The following is a 19,756-nucleotide window of genomic DNA, read 5'->3' on the forward strand; positions in this document are numbered from 1 at the left end:
TTGATGAGGTATTTCCAAGTTATCTTGCAAGAAATTGCCTATATTGTTGGAGAGTCTTCCCACATCCTCACCTATCAGTCTTCCTTTGAGATTTGGAATTTCTGCCATTTTAGTAGTTGAAAATTGTGTTTTTTTGTTTTTATTTTTATTTGTTTGTTTGTTTGTTTTACTATGTCTCTGTTGGATTAGTGTGTTTTGAGCATTTTTTTCATAAGACTAATAACTATTTGTATATTTGTACGAATTTCTTATATAGTGTTCTTTGATTATCTGTCCCTTGCCATGTCCATTTTATGAAAGAAAAAGAAAGTATTACTAGGATAGGCTACCATTTAATAGATAATCCACCAACAGTTCACAGAAAACCATAAGTGTATATGTTCTACACATGAACACATGTACAAACACTAACTCATTTGGAGCCTTAAAAGAAAGCCTGAAAAAGAAAGTGTGGCCACATAGCCTAAGAAGAGAAACAAGAGTCTGTCTGAAGATAGATATGAGGACTAGCCTGTCTTTCTATCAATTTTCTATTGCTACATAAAAAATGGCCAGAAACTTAGCAGCTCAGCTCACAATTTCCTTGGGACAGGAGTCTGGGCAAGATATGACTGTTTTTGTTTGTTTGTTTGTTTTGCTTATGTCCCACAGAGGTAAAATCAAGGTATTGGCTAGCTGTGCTTGATACCCTCTTCTAAGTTCATGAGGCTGTAGCGGAATTCAGTTTCTTAAAACTGTAGGACCAAAATCGTTGCTGGCTATCAGCTCGGGGCCACTCAGATCCTAGAGGTTACCTGTGCTCCTTGCTAAATGTCCCCCTCCAAAGCCAGCAAAGGAGAAGCTCCCTCATGTTAAGTCCTTCCCGTGTTTCTAATCTCCCTGACTGCTAGACCCAGATCTAAAGAGTTCATGCGATTCGGACAGGCCCAACCAGGTCATCTTTCTATCTCAAGGTCACCTGATTTGGAACAAATCAGAATGGCAAAATCCCTTCACAGCAGCATTAGTGTTTGATTAGTGTTTGATTGACTAACCAGGAGGAGGTGTGTGTATACCAGGGACCAGGAATCTTGGGGGCCATCTTAGAATTCTACCCACCACATCCTGCACCTGCCTTCCTCAAGGGAAGCAGACAGAGCTCATGTCTTTTGGCTGAGGAATTCAATCACACTGAAACATCAAATGCCAGAAGAAGGGGGCATGACTGGCATGTGTTTAACCCTGAGCACAACAAAATACATCTGTGTGGGTCAAAGAGCCATGTGAACAGAAAGTTGGAGAGAATATTCACACATATAATATAGGGGTCAGGCAGACTTTCCTGACCAAGGATCCAAACCAGGCATTTCTGACTCCAACATCTTCCCTCTTGACCCTCACACTGTGGCCCACCAGAAGTAAGTCACTCACTAGCTGCACAAACAAATTTTGAGTCCTCTAACCTTACTGTCTCTTCTTATGCCAGTGTGATCACACTGTAGTTTTGTGAGAGGTGGCCTTTGGTGTTCAATAGAACAGAATGAACAGACTGCAGCCTAAGTAGCTGAGCCACTGAAGGGAACTGTTGATGAACATTATGATAAAAGAATTCTAAAAAACCTCTCTCCCCCACTCTGTCTCTCTCTTTCATCTTCCCACCTGTTGCTGTGATTCAGGCATGTTATACGTGACTTGCTTGAGACCGAAGAGATTTATATAAAAGAAATTAAGAGCATAATTGATGTGAGTAAATTGGCGGGGGGGGGGGCAGTGAGGGAGGGGCGGCGTTAAGCATATTCGAACTGAAGTTTTGTTGCACAAAGAGACTCGAAATAGTTGCCATATGTCTCTAGAATTCCCCCCAAGATTCAGGTCTTATAATATCACAAATGTCTTTGCAGTAGGAATAAAAACATTCTTATGATTAGTGATCCATGTAACTAAATAAGTTCCAAAGGACTGTGCCAATTTATACTAATTCTAGCAATGCCCAATTAGGTTCATCATATGCTTGCCAACGATGGATATAATAATTGAAATGTTTCTGATAATTTGATAAGAGAGAATTGTTTCTCATTATTTTAAGTAGCACTTTTTGCTTAAGAATGAAAATGTGTATTTGCCTTGTTTTCTTAAGGAAATAATCTTGAGGAATAAACTATATATACAAAATAATAATAGAAATTTTTTACCGAAAGAAAACCAAATATCCAATTGAAAAGGGAATGGTTAATAAAGTCTGATATACATGCTAAATGAAATATTCAATGGTTACAAAGTAATTATTTTGAATAATATGTAGCAGCATTGAAAAATGCTTATAAGATTAAAAGCAATACATGTAATAATTGACAAGCAGATTCTAAAATGTATATGGCAAAATGCAATACATATACTGTGATTATAATCATTTAAAATGAGCTTTTAAAAAGTCATGAAGGAAAGATAATAAAACAATAGTAATTTTGTCAGGTCATAAGGTGATGGGTAAATTTTGTCCTTTCATATTAGACTTGTATAACACAAATATTTGAAAGATATATTTGTTCTTCCTATAAAAATGCCATTTTATTATCATTGCCAATAAACCATCTTCTTCTGAATATGACATGTGAGAAAAATAATATCAAAAGAAAATATTTGATGGAATGGCTTTCAGGAACTATGTGTGCCATATTCCCCTATTATTTTATGAAAGTTTTATTCCCTGGAGTACCTCTTCAGAGCATCTCTTATATGTTCCTATCCTAAAAACCGACCTTGTTTCCACCTCTGCAGGGATATATTACTCCAATGGATTTTATTTGGCTGAAGCACCTCATTCCAGATGTTCTTCAGAATAACAAGGACTTTCTCTTTGGGAATATTACAGAACTTTACGAATTTCACAACAGGTATATGATAATTCACATTATCAGGGAAAATGGAAAGTAAGAGAAGGATGGAAACAGGCTGATGGAATTTGGAGATGAAAGTGCTGGGACATTTTCAGGTTTAAGCAAGTCATCCAGAGTCGCTGGATTGGATTGGGGCAGAATGAGATGAGGAGGGGAGAAGTGCCACAAGGTCCCTGAGAAAGCAGGGAAAAGACATTAATGGAGCATATACTAGGTGCCAGGCATCAATGTTGTATTTGTCTGTTCCTTTGCTTATTAACCTATTTATGCATCAGCATTTATTAAGCACCCGTTCTGTATCAGGCGCTGTGTTCAACAATGGGAATACCAAGTGACCAAGACACATGTTCGCATACCTGTTATCATAGAGTAGTTAGTGCCGGCAACGAGGGTGTTAAAAAAATGCTAACTGGTCAAGCAAGTTGTCCTTTTAGCCCAGGGCTGCTTGGGTGTTGAGTTCTAGACAATTTGAGGAAGAAGGGACTTTGGAAATCATCTTCTAATCCTTTCATCTTACAGCTTCAGCTTGTTTGCTCACTTTACTCACTATAATGACCCCCAAAATCACAGAACTGATTGACGAAAGGGAAAAGAACCACAGCTGTTTCCTAACCACATCTCACCTCTATTGGTCTTGTCAAAACTGAAATGAAAATCTCATTTCTGCTACTTTCCCTGGAGAAGTTATGCAGCCTCTTTGAACCTCAGGTTTCACATTTATGAAACCCTATCTTGCAGGGTTTGGTGGAAGATTAAATGAGATATTGTTTGCAAAGCACTTAGCTTATGCCTGGCTTATAGTAAACTCTCGGTGATTATTAGTAGCAGCAGCAACAGCAGCAGTTCTTATTAACATTATTAGCATGTCGCAGAGTGCATCAGTGCATCCAGTCTGTCTATGCCTAGTGCTTAGAATCATCAGAACAGCTGCGAGTGGTTTGAGTGAATCCTAGTAACATCACAGAACACATTTTTCGCTTCTAAATCCGTGCGTTGAAGATGAGCCCAGAACAATAAAGCCTGGAAAACAACCTTTTTCTAGGCACCTCTTAAAACCTTTTTACTTTACTTTAAAAACCATTTAACCCCATGAGTGTAAAAATCAAAGCATTGTTGTACTTTTCTCTCCACAGGACTTTTCTAAAAGAATTGGAAAAGTGCACTGAAAACCCTGAGCTTTTGGCAAGTTGCTTTCTCAAGAGAGTAAGTCTGTGTTCCAAATAAACCAAAATAGCCATGCGATTAAAGTCAGCCCTTAATTTTCTGTGTAAGTGGCAAGGGCTAATGGAAACACAAGTGGTCTAAAAACTTATATCTGCCTTTTGAATGCAAAGCGAGAATCCTTCACTCAGTGACAGATGACCCCAGTTTGACTGAGCTCACACTGATCAGTGGAAGCCACTTACAAGCCTGGCCTCTTGCAAAGTCCAGTGAAATGAAAGACCGGCCCCCCAGGCAACCCAAAGTAGGTGATCCCGAAAGACTCTGAATGACTAAGCTCTTTTAGGACAAGATTCACACTTGTATTTCTCACTAGCTGTATTAACTCTCAAGAGAAGTGCTGATGTGAAACTAAAAATCCCCCCAAATGTATCTACTTCCATTTTATTTTTTACAGCCTAGAGTGTGGTTAGGAAATGTTATATATGCAGCCTCTCTGATATTTAGTACCCAATTTATGAATTTCCTGTCCTATAGCCACATACTCCTACCTCCCCTTCCAACCACACAGACTTCTTCCTTCTCACTGCTTCTCCAACTCCTGCTTTGGGCAATTAACAGGCCGTTTGGGCCAATGGTGCTGCCTACAAGCTGGCACAGAAGTGTTTTTACCCGACACCATCCCCACCAAGTGCCCTCTTCCCCGTAGGAGGCCAGTGCAGGTGCCCCTGGTGCCCCCTACTTTCTATATCTTTCCTATTCTCTCTCTCAACTAGCCCTTCTTTTCAATCTCTTCCTAGTTTTTCTCTTTTTTGTGAGCTTGAGACAACAGATCAAATAACCTCAAATTTTTTAAACAATCCAAATTAGGGCAGATAAAGTTTAAGAGCTGTACTTTTGGTAAACTGAAAGCAAGCGAGCAAAATTTGCCAGGTTTCAAGGTATTTGACATAATGGAAAAACAGAGCTCCTCACCAGATTGAAAGGCCCTGCATGGGCTTTCCACCATGGCCCCCATGATAGGTTTTTCAAGTGCTGGTATTCTAGATAACACACTGAAAACTATTTTGTATTCAATGTGATTGATTTCCTTTTTGAATTACTTTTAGAGCATTATTAGTGTTTCATACTATTTCGCAATTTTGCACTCATCAAACCACCAATGTGAAATCTACTTTCAGGGTTCAGAAATATTTTATAATTGTTTATGTTGTTGTTGCAAAGATTTATTTAAATTTTTGAATGAGAAAAAGACCAAATTCTGTGGGGAAAAATGGATCTTGTCAAATAAAAATTGTCCAAGTATGACAAAATGGTCAGGGAGTTGCTAATTAAATGTCTTTTCTTAGAAGAATTCCTCTCCTAAAGTTTTACAAAGCGTTGTACAGTCTCCCATGCTGGGAGACACCTTAGAAATCATTAATCCAGACCACAATCATAGTCCTATATGATTTATGATGTTGGAGAAAAAATACAGGTAATAAATTCTTATCAAGCACAAAGTTATTACTCTAGGACAAATGGAGTAACTAAAAGCCATAATTATCTAATCTTTGAGAATCCTTGAGAGAATTGGCTGCTTCTATACAAAGACTCGGATTTGTCAGCCAATAAAGCTGACCCACCATCCTTTACTTACTATAGAAGTTTACCTTTTGTCAGTAGGATTTGCAGAATTCCATTAATCATAAAAATGAATTTTGAAATATTGCTCTAGCCAAGTGTTTTATTCAGACTCTATAACCTACAGCATCCAGGGAGATTCCGCCCCGAAAACCAAGCTCTATGTATAATATTTGTCAGTGGTTTACTTTGTGCTCCATTTGCTCAATGAGAGGAGTACAGGGATGAGACTCGGGGAACACAACTTCATTTCTAAGTTGAGCCGCTTGCTATCTGCATGACCTCAAGTAAGTCACTTAAACCCTTGGAGTCTTACTTTTCTCCTCCATATAACAGACTTAACAATACCAACATGTAAAGTTATTGTGGAAATCAAGTAAAATAATGCATGCAGAAGGGTTCTACAATGTAAAAAGTGATTTGACAGTAGCTGCTATTCGTTGGGTACTCTGCATATTCGTTCATTTGTTGAGAGGTTTCTGTATACCATCTCGCTTCATCTAACAGTAATCACAGGAGTTGACTGCTGCTGTGAGCCCCCTTAACAAATGAAAAAACTGAAGTGTAGGAAGGTTAAATACCTGACCTCGGGCTATATAGTTCATAATTGACAAAGCCATCAAATGAACCTGGGCCATCTACCACCAGAGCCCACAGTTTTAATCCGTAAGCAATCATGTCTCCCTATGTGAATATGAGTTTCGGTAATAATTTTTTTAGCCTGCTGATCGATTCTATAAGGAGGTGAGGAGAATCAGGCACTTTCACATGCTGCTAGTTAGTGCACATCCTTTCTCTGAGGACCAAAGAACAAATTTAGGTCAAGAGTTATGTTTTGGTTCTTGAAGGCCTTTAATGTTCTGTTGCTCAAAGCGCAGACACATGACCAAGGGGCGAAGTTTTCATGAATGCAGGTTTCAGCTCAGCATCTACCGAGAGAACCAGGTCCCTCTCTGTTACGGGGAGAGTCTGGAAACATGTGGCTGACTGCTGAGGGTGTTCCACTGGGTAGGAAGCTTGATCTCCCAAGTCTCTTCAATTTCTGAGAATCTTCTGCTGGGGAGTGTTGAAAGCAGTGAAACCTTGAATTATTTCAGGAACCAAAGGCTTTGAGCTCTGGGTGAGATGACGTCGTCAATTTTTAATGTTTTATAAGCCTGGCCTTCAGGATGGCAAAAATGTTCCCCATGTCTAGGTTGCTGTGCTCTGGGAGCCACTGAGTTTAGCAAATGTTCTGTGCATAGTGCCAGCACATCAGTGACACTCAGTAGGTAGTTCTTGAGTGAATGCATAGTGAATGTATTATTGTTAAGCTCTAAATTATTAACCAATCTGAACATTTCTCTTCCTAAACATGTGTGTGTGTGTGTGTGTGTGTGTGTGTGTGTGTGTGTCTGTGTGTCTGTGTGTGTTCATGTGATTTTTCCTGGAGAGAGTAGCAAATGCAGAGTTGCCATAGTTCTTGTAGTGAAATGACCACTTAAATCCATCAGGAGAGGGGAGGAGATATAGAAATGGAAATCATTCATTATAGCAGTGCGTTTAGAAGTAGAATAGACAGAGTTGAAGCCATGAAGGGAAATATAGCCCATGTCCACATGGAGGACATCGAAAGTTGGCCTTAGGAAGGTAGGGACACAAAAATCTAAAAGGAAGTAGCCACGTGGGCTTCTCTGCCACAGCAGCATGGGCTCTGTGGCAAGCACAGCTGCTGTGGAACAGGCTTTCCTGATGGAGCAGATGGGGCTGGCCAGCTGACTCTGTAGCTGAGGATATCCTTTCTACCTGGGATATTGGCAGATGTGTGCCCCAACTCATGGTCTTTGACATGAGGAGAATATAGGTCACACTTGAGAATCCCTGTCCATCTCTAGCTGAGATAGTCACGTAACTTTTCCTTTTGAGAGTCTTGTGTTGCAGGTTGAAGGTGATGTATGAGGCAGAGCTTGCAGCTTTGGGGCTTGCCCACAAAATTTAGATCTGTGGTGTTTTGTCCAAACTGCCACATTTTCCTTCTGAGGTGTTTCTATCTTTTGTTGTTTCTGAGGTTTTTTTCCTAGAGCTGGCATCATGATGATTTTAATAAGGAGAAAGTGGAGAGAGAGAGAATGGAGGGGCCATCAGTCACCAGCACTTTTCCTGTTAGTTTTATCATTCACTGAAGAACTATTTTAGAAAAAAAAAAAAACCTATTTAGGGGAGACATCAGTGTCCTAAATAAAGAGCACAGGAGAAATGATAAAGATAAAAACCAACTCCTGTTCATGAATTTACTTATTAATTTACCAGAGTCCTGTAATTGCTTCCACAGCACTTTGTTCATATCTGTGTTTAGTACTTACAGTTGTTTACAGCCCTCTTTTTGCCTCCCCATCATACACTTTCCCTACTTAAGGTTATTTATGGTGCGTCCCCAGTTCCTCACACATCGAAGAATCTCAGGCTTGCTGAATGAATGAATAAACTTGTATTATCCTGTCCACTTCCTGGAAAATGCTAACTAATTAATTTGTTCTAATTTTTCCCACTCAGAAAGAAGATCTTCAAATATATTTTAAATACCATAAGAATCTGCCCCGAGCTACAGCAATCTGGCAAGAATGTCAAGACTGTGCCTACTTTGGGGTAATGTTAAGATTACAAGGTCTCCCACAAATTGTTTTCCCTGGACAGTGTTTACGTGCATCAGATTTTTAAAGATATCAAAAGTATGAACTACGCAGAGGAGTTTGAGATTTATGTTTATTAAAAGTGTCTCTTATTTTGAAATTACACATTGGACGTTTTGATGCCCTGGGTCTCTGTGGGACAAGCCTGTGAGGAGCAGCTGTAGCCCCAGGAGAAAACCGGAGTCTTCCTCTAGGATAGGTTTTAAAAATGACATCAATAAGTTATCAGGTACCTTCCAGACTCAAAATGACCTGAACATATCCCACCATACCCCAACTCGAAGACAGTCTGCCTCTTTTTCAGGAAGATTTGAAATGCCCCACTGTCTTCTAGCGGACTTGCTTTGTAAAAGAAATACATGGTCCTGCTTCCCTAGTTGCCTGTAAAACTACTAGCCAAGCTGTTGCCTTTCACTTTCTTTCATTCCCAAAGGACTGGACAGCTCAGTAACATTACGAAACTGGTCAACACAGATGTCCCTCTTGTCCATGAAGAGCTTGTTTCATTTCTTGTATTTAATTGCTGCCACTTTCATTCTGAGTGTTGTTTGTTTTGTTTTATGTTGTTTCTGTTTGGTTTTTAAAGGTATGCCAGCGCCAATTGGATCACAATCTCCCTCTTTTTAAATATCTTAGAGGACCGAGCCAGAGACTTATAAAATACCAGACGCTGTTGAAGGTAAAGTCAATAAGACAGTGCTTTTCTTTGTTGGGAAAACAGATGCCTGTGCTATGCTGCTCTTTTCTTTAGACATGTGGAGTTGTGACTTCCTTTTCCAAAGGTGAAGATGTCTATCCTTTGAGCTTTTTCTGTCCTCCAAGTCTACAGCAGCCCTCCTCAATGAGTAGTAAGACCAAAAAATCGTAGAGTTGAAAGGGACCTGGGTGCCTGGCTAGTCCAACCTGCAGCCAGAGCATGAATCTCCAAGGAGCCTGGCTGAGGAGAGGAGAGGTCCTTGGGAGCAAAGTGAGGAGGGGGATACGGCCACACTGCTGGCAACTGAGAGGGTGGGGAGACCTGTAGTCATTGTTTTATAGATGGAGATGTCATACAAGTGTTGTAATAAGGATGCTGACTCAATGCTTCTCACCATGAGTGATATCTGTGAGCATGTTTTGATACAGCATTCACTTAGGACCTCATATTCCTCTGACTGTCCCATCCTTACTGTCATGAAGTCTTATCGCTGGGCCCAGTGAGGAGAGGGCAGGGTTTGGTGGGGGTCTTCACTCACTGGGTCTGGCTTCATCGGGAACTGAAGGGCTCAGGTGTTCCCATTGAAGTGATGTTGACACAATATCTAGGTTCTGTACCATATGCGGAGGGCTGTAGGGCATAATGATTAGAAATGCAAAGTCGGAAATTACTCAGCCTAGGTGTGGATCCCAGCTCTGACAGCTGTATGAACTCAGACAAGTTACGTAACCTCTCTCTGCCTCACCTGTAAAATAATACTTTTATAATATGCTTTTGAGGAACATTAAATTAAGTAATACATGTTAGAAAATACTTAGAAGATTTCATTAGCTTTATTTCACTGAGGAAACACGAGACAGAATCACTATAAAATATTCTTTGGGGGTCTGTTGGAAACCATGCCTTGGAGGCTACTCAGAGCAGACCAGTTTTTCCCTTAGTGAAGCTTTTTGGGTGCCCAGAAAAACAAGTCCAAACCACTAGCATGCCTGTGAAGAGAGGAAGAACTTTGTGGTGTTCTCCACCCTGAGGAATGCAGCTCGTTCTGCAGTGCCTACCATGAGCTTCTTTGAGAGAGCATGGATGTTAGAATGCCTCATGGCTTAGAAAGGATCATGGGATCCTAGAGCGAGAGAGCTTTTCTATGTATAAAAGAGAGGGAAAGGAATGATAGATTATACCATTAAAAACTCACACGTGAAAAATTGAGGAAAATATTATATTAGCAAGACATATGATAAATATTCAGCACACTTAATAATCAGCTCATAGAAATTAATAAGAAACACAAAAAAGAAATATCTATAAAATGATTAATATCTGAGATACTGTAAAAACTGATAGTCATGATCGAGAGTTTTTTTGAGTACATAATGTCTAATGACTCACTTGGCAAGTTAATTAGACATTTAAATACATGTATTTAAATACACATTTTAAATACATGCATAGGGATGATAGGAATCTACTTTCATCAAGCTCATGATTTCTATCGAACAAGCTAAGTGATGGGTAGAAACTATCAGATTTAATGTAGAGAATTTTTCTTGCCTGGATTTCAGTTACTTATGACGTGGTTTGTAAAACGGTCCATTACTTGTTTACTGTAAGCTTTGCTTATTGCAAGAAGGGTATTTTAGAATAGATGGTCATGCTGATTTCCTGTGTAATCCAACTCATGTCATAAGAGCAACATTCATTTTTCTTCTTTTAAAAATTAAATAGGCTAATATTTAAAACATAATTAATAGGGAGAGGTTGGTAAATGGTACAAACTTTCAACTGTAGGATGAATAAGTTCTGAGGATCCAATGTAAAACATGGTGACTACAGTAGATAACACTGTATTATATAACTGAAGTTCGCTCAGTTAGTTTAGCATTTGGAGATTATTTGCACAGTAGATTTAGTCAGCATTCTACTTTTTGATTTTCTTTTTTTTTATTAAAAATTATTGGGGTGACATGGATCAACAAAATCCAGTAAGTTTCAAGTGTAGAATTCAACAGTATATCGTACATATGTTACATTGTGTGTTCAGCACCCATAGTTAGATTTCCTTCCATCACCAAATACTTTTTGATTTTCATTAAAGCTTTTGGGTTAATGCAGGGTCTGCTGGATTTTGAATCTCCTGAGGATTTGGAGATAGACCCAGGAGACTTAGAGGGAGGTTCGGCCAAGGTACTGGATTTTAAATATTGTTTTATGTAACAAACTGTTAAAGGTGTTCGCCCATGGGTGGGGGCATTTTGTTTTCCTTGCTTCACTGTCTAAATTTTCTAAAATTGTATGTATCCTATAATTCACAGTCAGGGGAAAAAAACAAAACTAAAAAAAATGAAAGGTAATTTCGAAGTGGGGATTTATAGCAGGGTAAGTGGTAATATAGTTTTTCCTTTCACATAAAAATGTTTTAACAGGAATACAAACAGGAATGTGTAAAATGCATATATAAAAGACTGGAAGTAAATATGATAACATCTCTATTGTGGTTTTCTGTATGGTAGGATTATGAATGATTTATATTTATTTCTTTGTATATCTAATTTGTTTACATTATGCCCTGTTCTCCTTCATGTGTGTATGTGTGTGTGTGTGTGTGTGTGTGAATTCTAAGAAAGACAGCCAAGGTTCTCTTAGAGAAATTGGTGGCCAACAAGATTATGAAGAAATTTGTGGCCTAGCAGTGAGGTTTCCTTTAAATTTCCTGTTGAATATTCTGGTTTTAACAAGAAAAACCTGAGGCATGTATTTCAAGGTGAGCAGCCATATGCATGCCCTCTCTGCTTCGAATGTGTGGTGGGGATCCCTTGAAATTGGAAGAAGCTCCAGACACAGGTAATAATTTTGTAGCCTGGAACAAAGGAAGCTAGCCTGAGTTAGAGAATTTAACAATGTTCATAAGCATTTTTATGAGTTCTACATTACCAATGCAAAACTAGGAAGGCAAAAGAATAGGAGCAGGTGAGTCTCTAAAAGGAATTTGAGTTTTAAGCATTTGGAAAAGAGATACCTGGTGTAAGAACTTTTAATCCTTTACTGATGACGCCACTATAAAGTCGGGTGAGACTCTGTTGTCTTTCACCGGGACCTGGAGCACATTTATTATGAGTGAGAACGTAAGAATCCATGGTGAATTGTTCAGTGGAGCCAGCATGCTCAGCTCCATTCATTAGTCCTGTCACTCATATCTCTGATCCAAAAATGCTTTGGCAGAGATTAAGAAAATACATCACGCAGCAGAAGGCAAAAGAGGTGGGGCTATATGGGGAGCAGCAAAGAGTTATCTGTTCTTTGTTGTAGAAATTGATGGGTTGTTGTTGTTTTTTTCAAATAGAAGAAACCAACTCTTTTTGTTTGCGTTTACTAGATAACAGATAAATATGTTATGTAGGTAGCAGGGGCATAAAGTACTGAAAACCTAAGCAAAAGCCTTTCAAGCTGAAATAATCCTCCCTATCCTGTCCTGAGTATCACAGTGGTAACAGTTGGAACGTTAGTCTCTTGAATGAGCAGTTCCGGCTTTTCCTCTTAATGCTGTTTATTTGGGGGGGTGGGGTGTCAGACCTCATTGGCTTACCTCTTTGGCATCTTTAAAGGTGGTAGCATGTGGGGAGGGCTGGGGGAGGAGAGGAGAGAGAAAGGGCAGAGCTGTTGGAGATCAATGCGGCAAATGCAATCCTCACAGCCTTTACATGTGAGTCATTAGAAAACCTCCACGTGACAGCCCATTCTTTGCCTCTATAGGAGTTTAAAATATCCTCTTCTGGGATGGTTTTAAGTATGATTTTACCCATAGGAATAAGACTTTCACATTAAACATAGAAATGTGATACTCAGATTGTACTTTTCCATAGGTCCCAGGGGTATGGGATATAAAAGAGAGAGCAGCCAATTTAAAGGGGCTGATTTCTTTCATGCTTTATAATGCTCAGATTGTTTCTTAACATAGCAGGAATATAATACCCGTGATTTAATGAAATTTATTCTTCATTAGAATAATGTACAGAGGCGTGGTTGATGATAAACCAGCAATTATCTTTAGCCATCTTTCTTTGGGAGCAGGGAAACATATCAACGTCCCCACCACCTCAGACACTTCATGCTGGCTGGATCCGTGGCTCCTTATCTGTCCTGTTTTCCTTCTTCACTTAGTAAATGGTTTACCTTTTGATTTCCAACAAGGCATTTGGTTTCCACAGAATGGGCCAAAGATGACGAAAGATTCAGCATTCTTAGCTGAACTACACCAAGCTTTAGCTGTGATGGAGGATTTGATCAAGTCATGTGAGTTGGCCATGGACCTGGCAGCAGTCACTGGATGTCCGGTATGTTATTTTCCATAACATGTGTTGGCACGTTTCACATGAAAGGCAGACACGATATTACAAAGGTAGGAGATGCTGTGGCAAAGTCAGAGAAATGATTTATGGTACAGGAATTTGACTTGGAGAAGGTAGCCTAAATTGGTTCAACAAACCTGTGCTACAAGATTCCAAGCAGCCCCTCAGCATTTTCAGGAATCTCAAGTTGTTCTCTTTTCGGTCTTGAATGCTGAGACTGACCCAGACTCAGGAACTCAGGGACCAGAATATACATGGGCTGGGGAAACTGCTAAAAGAATAATTTATTTTTTGACTCGTGGCACTATTAAAATATTAAGATTTTCCTTCTTGACGCAGATTTTCTCCGTGAAAATTACTTTGAAAATGGGTCCTAAGTGAAAGTCGAACCCCATTTTACATCGCAGATCCCAGAAGAGGCCCAACGAGCACATGTTGCACATCCCTTAATTCAAATAGTTAAAAGAAAATACCAAGAGAGGCAGTGCTGGAGAGTCGCGCCATCTCTACCCTAGCACTGGGGTTAATCCTGAGCAGATCAGCCCCGGGCACACCGTCCTCTATAACGGTGTGATTGCCTTGGGATTGGAACATAAGTAATATTCAACTGGTTTTCACTGTGAAGTACTCTGGATTTTGACTTGGGTGTATTTATTGTGTTAACAAATCACCACAAGCTTGATGGTCTAGAAGAGCATAAATTTATTATCTCACAGTTCCATGGGGCAGAAATACAACACATTCTCACTGGGCTAAAATCAAGGTGTCTGCCTTCCCTTCAGGAGGCTGTTCCTTGCCTTTTCCATCTTACGAAAACCACCCACATTTCTTGACTCATGGCTACTGCCTGCCCTTCAAAGCCAGCAACAGTGGGTTGAGTTCTCACTCTGATAGCATCACTTTGACCTTTCCTTCTGCTTCTCTTCCACTTTTAAGGACTCTTTATTTTCTCAATTACAGTTGACATTCAATATTTTACATTAGTTTCAGGTGTATCGCGTAGTGGTTAGGCATTTAGAAAATTTATGAATTGATTCCCCAGAATTAATCTAGTACCCACCTGGCACTATACATAGTTATTAAAATATTATTGACTATATTCCCTATGCTGTACTTTACATCCCCATGACTATTTGGTAACTATCAATTTGTACTTCTTAATCCCTTCACCTTTTATAACTATTCCCAACCCCTTTCCCATCTGTCAATCATCAGTTTGTCCTCTGGATCTATGAGTCTGTTTCCGTTTTGTTTATTTTCTTCTTTAGAGTCTACATATAAGTGAGATCATATGTTATTTGTCTTTCTCTGTTTGACTTATTTCACTTAGCATAATACTTTCTAGGTTCATTCATGTTGTCGCAAATGGTAAGATTTCATTTTTTTATGGCCGAGTAATACTCCATTGTATTGTATACATTGTATGTATATGTGCCACAACTTTATCCAATCATCTGTTCATAGGCACTTAGGCTGCTTCCATATCTTGGCTATAGTAAATAATGCTGCAATGAACATAGGGGTGGATATATATTTTCAAATTAGTATTTTGGATTTCTTCGGATGAATAACCAGAAGCGAAATTGCTAGGCCATAAGGTAGTTCTATTTTTAATTTTTTGAGGAACCTCCATATAATTTTCCATCGTGGCTGCACCAATTTGTAATCCCACCAACAGTGCACTATATCAAACTAAAAAGTTTTTTCACAACAAAGGAAACCATCAAAGAAATGAAAAAATAACTTACTGAAAGGGAGAAGATATTAGCCAATGATACATTCAATAAGGGATTAATATTCAAAATTTATAAAGAACTCATGCAACTCAACACCAAGAAAAAAACCTAACAATCCAATTAGGACTCTTGTGATTGTATTGGACACACCCAGATAATCCATGATAATCTGCCCATCTCAAAGTGAGCGGCTTAACAGCCTTAATTCTATCTGCAACCATTCAGCATGTAACCTGACATATTCTCAGATCCAGGGATTAGGGTGTGGACCTCTGTGGGAGGCTATTATTCTGCCTACCAGATAGGGATCAAGCATTCTGAAAATTACATTTTAGATGGATACTTTCATTCATTTTTTTTTCCTTTTCCTTTTTACCTGGTTTTAAAAAATTCTGTTTATTGAGTTATGGATGAAATGACCTTTCTTTTTATTCCTTATCACAAATAAAACCATGCAAATTAATTAGGGGCAAAAAAACTGTGATCTTATTTCCCTCCCTCCTGGTGTTTCTCTGGCCAGCATCTCAGAAATAGCTCCACTGGGTTTGCCATGATCTGGGCCGTGATGCTGTTACTGTCCCCTGGGACTCCAGAGTGCTCTTTGCTTACTACTGATGCATGATTCAAGAGGGTATTCATGAACCACAGGGTGTGTGTGAGAGATCGTTTTCTTGGTATTAACTTTTTCCTCCTGCAGCTAAGGAAAGTCAAGGGAGCAATTTGTTTAATCATTTTGGGACATCTTTCCATTCTTTTTATCTTTGAACGTGTGTCAGCTATCCCTATTAGATATTCATTTGCCTGAGTCAAATGAATGTTCTAGAAACTGTACACAAGGTAGGAAATACCAGGTTATTTTTCTGAGTATAAATAACATATGAGGAGGAAGTTATGAGAATAGAATGATTAAAATGTGAGTAAATAACAAGCTACCCTAATTTCATTCCGAGCCAGCTTGTGTGCAAATAATATGAACTAGTTTATAGAATTTTAGAGCTTTTACACCAAATGCAAAAAACTTTTTCCCCCATGTGTCCTCAGAATTGCACCTTTGACATACACTCTATGGTTTCTTTTTGTTTTTTGTTTTTTGTTTGTTTTTTGTTGTTGTTGTTGTTGTTTGCTAAAGCTTTAGCTTGCTTTATATCTTGTGTATTGGCTAATTTATCCTGACAGTTTTGTATAATCCTATTGAATTATAGAGGAGCAGGCACTGGAATTTTCTGATTCAGCAACAGATCCATGGAAGGAAGAGTTAATTCATCTAAGATCACATGAGTATCAGCTTGGACTATTTCTTGGATCTCTTCACTCCCTGTCCAGGGTGCTGTCCTCTCAACACATTCTTCACCTGATGCTGTTTAGAGTTTACCAAGAACTCAACTACTAATAACTCAGATCTAATGATCCTGAAATTTTTTGCCTTATCTTTGTAGAACTTTGTCACAAGGTGTTTACAATCATATGCTGTATGTACTGATAAATTCAGCTTAACATCTTAGCTTCTCTACTTGACATCCAATATTAACCTGGTTTTGTAAAGAAAAGAAACTGAACTTAAGTGGATGAATTAATGATTAAAACAACTAAAAGAAAAATTTCCTTCTGATATTTACATGTTTCTCCTTGTGTATGTATACTCAGTTCTTGGTTTAATTTGATCACAAAAGCCTTAAACAATATTTTTAAAACAAAGGTTGTTTTGTGGAACACTGAGATGTAATTTACTTCCCTTCATTTACTAAAATAAAAAAATAAATAAGAAATTCCCCTCTCTTCAATCCAATGCATAAAATAAAGATACATTTAGAATCTTTTTAAATCCTGGCTTGCCAGGAAGTTTCCAAAGTTGAATAGTAAAGGTTGAATGAAACATTTTTGTTTCCTGGAACAAATTTATACAATTCATTAAAGGAAGTATTTTTATTGCAAGTTTATTGTGGCCTAGGGCCAGGTATTTTATTTCTATTTTATATCTTATACCATTGGCTGCAAAAGTAAGGCTGAGTAAATCATCTTAAATGACTCAATGGAGTTGCCTCGTGGATCTTCCTGCCCTCATGACACCTGTGTCTAAGAATGGTTGTAAGGAGTAAGTGAGAATAAATCTTAATTAAGGCACTAGCACTGTGCCTGGTACCTCACAGGTTATGAATACAGGGGCTCAGGGACAGACTTATTTGGGTACTTGATCAGGCTGGAAGGAAAGGAACCTGTTCGCTTCTGGCAATTGTAGTAATGGGCTCCTCTGTTCCACAGCTTCTGCTTTGCATTTCTGTATCAGGTTGATACAGATGTTTCCTGCTTCTTTGTGCAAGAAGTATATAGCTCTGTCACAGTAGCTGTCACTTTCAGGAATGAAACCCTGAGCACCCAAAAGAGGTCTCTTTCTGGAGATTAGCTTCCTTAAAATCACCCTCTCAGCCAGCTTCTTCATTTGGCCTGTGCAGTCACATTTGAAATTCTCATATCTGAGTGCTTACCTACAAAATGTCCACACATGAAAGTGGTAGAATTTGCTTGCTTATTTTGCCATCATTTCCCATTCAGAGGAGGACTTTTCACTTGCTCGTTTGTTTGGGGGTAATCCTTGTTCCATCTCTGAGCTCACATGCATCAGATTCTTCAACACCCTAAAGTGAGAGCGATACCATTACGTCACTGGTAGAAAAATTGGTTGGGAGTGTATTCATTTCCTGGAGCTGCCATAAGAATGCACCACAACCAAATTGAGGGGTTTAAAACTGCAGAAATTTGTTCTCTCACAATTCTGGAGGCTAGAAGTCCAAAATCAAGGTGTTGGCAGGCCCATGCTCCTTCTGAGGGCTCTAGGAAAAAACCCTTCCTTGCTCCTCTCCTGGCTTCTAATAGTTTCTGGCAGCGCTTTGCATTCCTTGGCTTATAGCTATATCACTCCGATTTCTGCTTCTGTCTTCTCTATGTGTATGTCTCTGTGTCTCTGTTTTTTCTTCTTATAGGGTCACCACCCTTTAGTTTTGTGACCACCCCAATCCAGTATGACCCTATTTTACCTAATGACATCTGAGACCCTGTTTCCAATAAGGTCACATTCTGAGGTCTCAGGTGGACATGAGTTTGGGGGGAGATGCTATTCACCCATTACAGGAACATCACTGCATTAGCTCCCTCATAGTGCTGAGCCTTTTGCTTCATATCCCCTCAGGCACTCACTAAATGCCAATAAATAAAGAAATACATTCGAAGGGACAAATACCTGCAAGAGATTGTACGTGTGGTCTCCAGCTTTGGAACCAACTATGGTCTGAATGGAAAGAAAAGAAACCCATGGTTGAAAAGATGACCACTGGTAATCCTTGGTCCTACTCTGAGGAATCCCTCCATCCACTTTCCTTTGGTGGTGGGCATCCTCCACACAGGCATGAATCCTGGCTCTTTAATCCCATCATGAGCATGGTCCTGAGAAAGTTTATGCAAGGCAATCTGGAGGATATGAAGCTCATCTTTTTCAGCTGGACTTAGATCCAGTGATTGCCTCCAGTGATCTCCTGTGATGACAGATGAAGAGCCAACCACAGAACCTCAAAAAGAGTCAGAACAATGGCAGAGCCCAGCTCACAGAGGTGGGAACTGGACAATTCTATGATTCCCAGTAGCTCTGGGGCCTTGGCCTGGGAGTTGGGGTTCTCATCTGTGTGCTCTGCCTATATGGGCAGGTATAACTAACTACATGCCTGTTGTCCTCTCCTCTCCCCACTTCCTGACTGGTTCTTTCCCTCCATCTACATCTTTTCCTCTTCTTCATAGTTTCTGGTGACTCATCATCTTCACTGCTCTGCTTCCTTACCTTTCATTCCACCACCTGCCCTCTGGTAAATCATCGCCCAGAGATAGCTCCTGCTGCTTGCTGCCTTCTCCTCAGCTGAGACAAGGATCAGATTGGCCGTCTGGCATCTTTTTTCACACCTGGCCTCTGTGGTGAGGGACTGGCCCCTCGCTGGAGTCACATGCTTTGGTCAGTCGCCTCCCAAGGTATGAACAGCTATGGCTGCAGGTGGGGTGAGGAGGAAAGTGCAGAGGTGATAAAGGACAAAAACATCACTGCCCATGGTTGCCTCTTCTGTAGGGCTGTGGACAGAGCTGCTTCCTCCTTGGCCATGGCCTTGGCAGACATCTAACTAACATTGCCCATCCCTCTACAGGTCATTCTAAAGTGTACACCTGGGCTTGGCCCTTGCGCCCATATTATTCTGGCCTCTTTTAGAATTGTTTGGTCAGCTGTGCCTATGAAATGATCCCTCCACATTCACCAAACGTGTTCTTAAAAACAGCTTTACCTAAAATCCATTCATCTATCTAGTCTGGGACGTGCTTGAGGATGTGTTCCGCATTTGACTTTGTCACCCTTTATGAGGACTCATGGGAGAAATTTGTCTCACGTCTTATTAACAGGAATGTCCATGCTTTTCCTGAACAAGTAGTTTGGGTATGTCTTTGGACATAACAATCATATAACTCACCGTGTTTCCCTCTGAACTGCCTACTAGATGGTCAGAGCTGTGTCTGCAGCAAGTTCATATGACTTTATTGTGTGAGTCTTATGTACAACCTCTTCATCTTTTAATCTTTTATCTTCATCCTAATTTTCTTGTTATTTTCTGGTTGCCAT

General features: G+C 39.6%; 1 protein-coding gene across 1 annotated transcript in view; it reads left to right on the top strand.

Moving 5' to 3' along the window:
- The window catches only part of MCF2L2 (MCF.2 cell line derived transforming sequence-like 2), a 195,338-nt gene that overhangs the window by 149,098 nt on the left and 26,484 nt on the right, over window positions 1-19,756 (top strand). Inside the window, exons 16-22 of the mRNA XM_011382746.2 lie at window positions 1,656-1,722; window positions 2,758-2,873; window positions 4,010-4,079; window positions 8,193-8,285; window positions 8,916-9,008; window positions 11,139-11,210; window positions 13,232-13,357. Of these exons, the coding sequence (XP_011381048.2) occupies window positions 1,656-1,722; window positions 2,758-2,873; window positions 4,010-4,079; window positions 8,193-8,285; window positions 8,916-9,008; window positions 11,139-11,210; window positions 13,232-13,357 (637 nt within the window). The remainder of the gene's footprint in view (window positions 1-1,655; window positions 1,723-2,757; window positions 2,874-4,009; window positions 4,080-8,192; window positions 8,286-8,915; window positions 9,009-11,138; window positions 11,211-13,231; window positions 13,358-19,756) is intronic.

Source organism: Pteropus vampyrus, unplaced genomic scaffold (assembly GCF_000151845.1).
Source record: "Pteropus vampyrus isolate Shadow unplaced genomic scaffold, Pvam_2.0 Scaffold14, whole genome shotgun sequence".
NCBI lineage: Eukaryota > Metazoa > Chordata > Mammalia > Chiroptera > Pteropodidae > Pteropus > Pteropus vampyrus.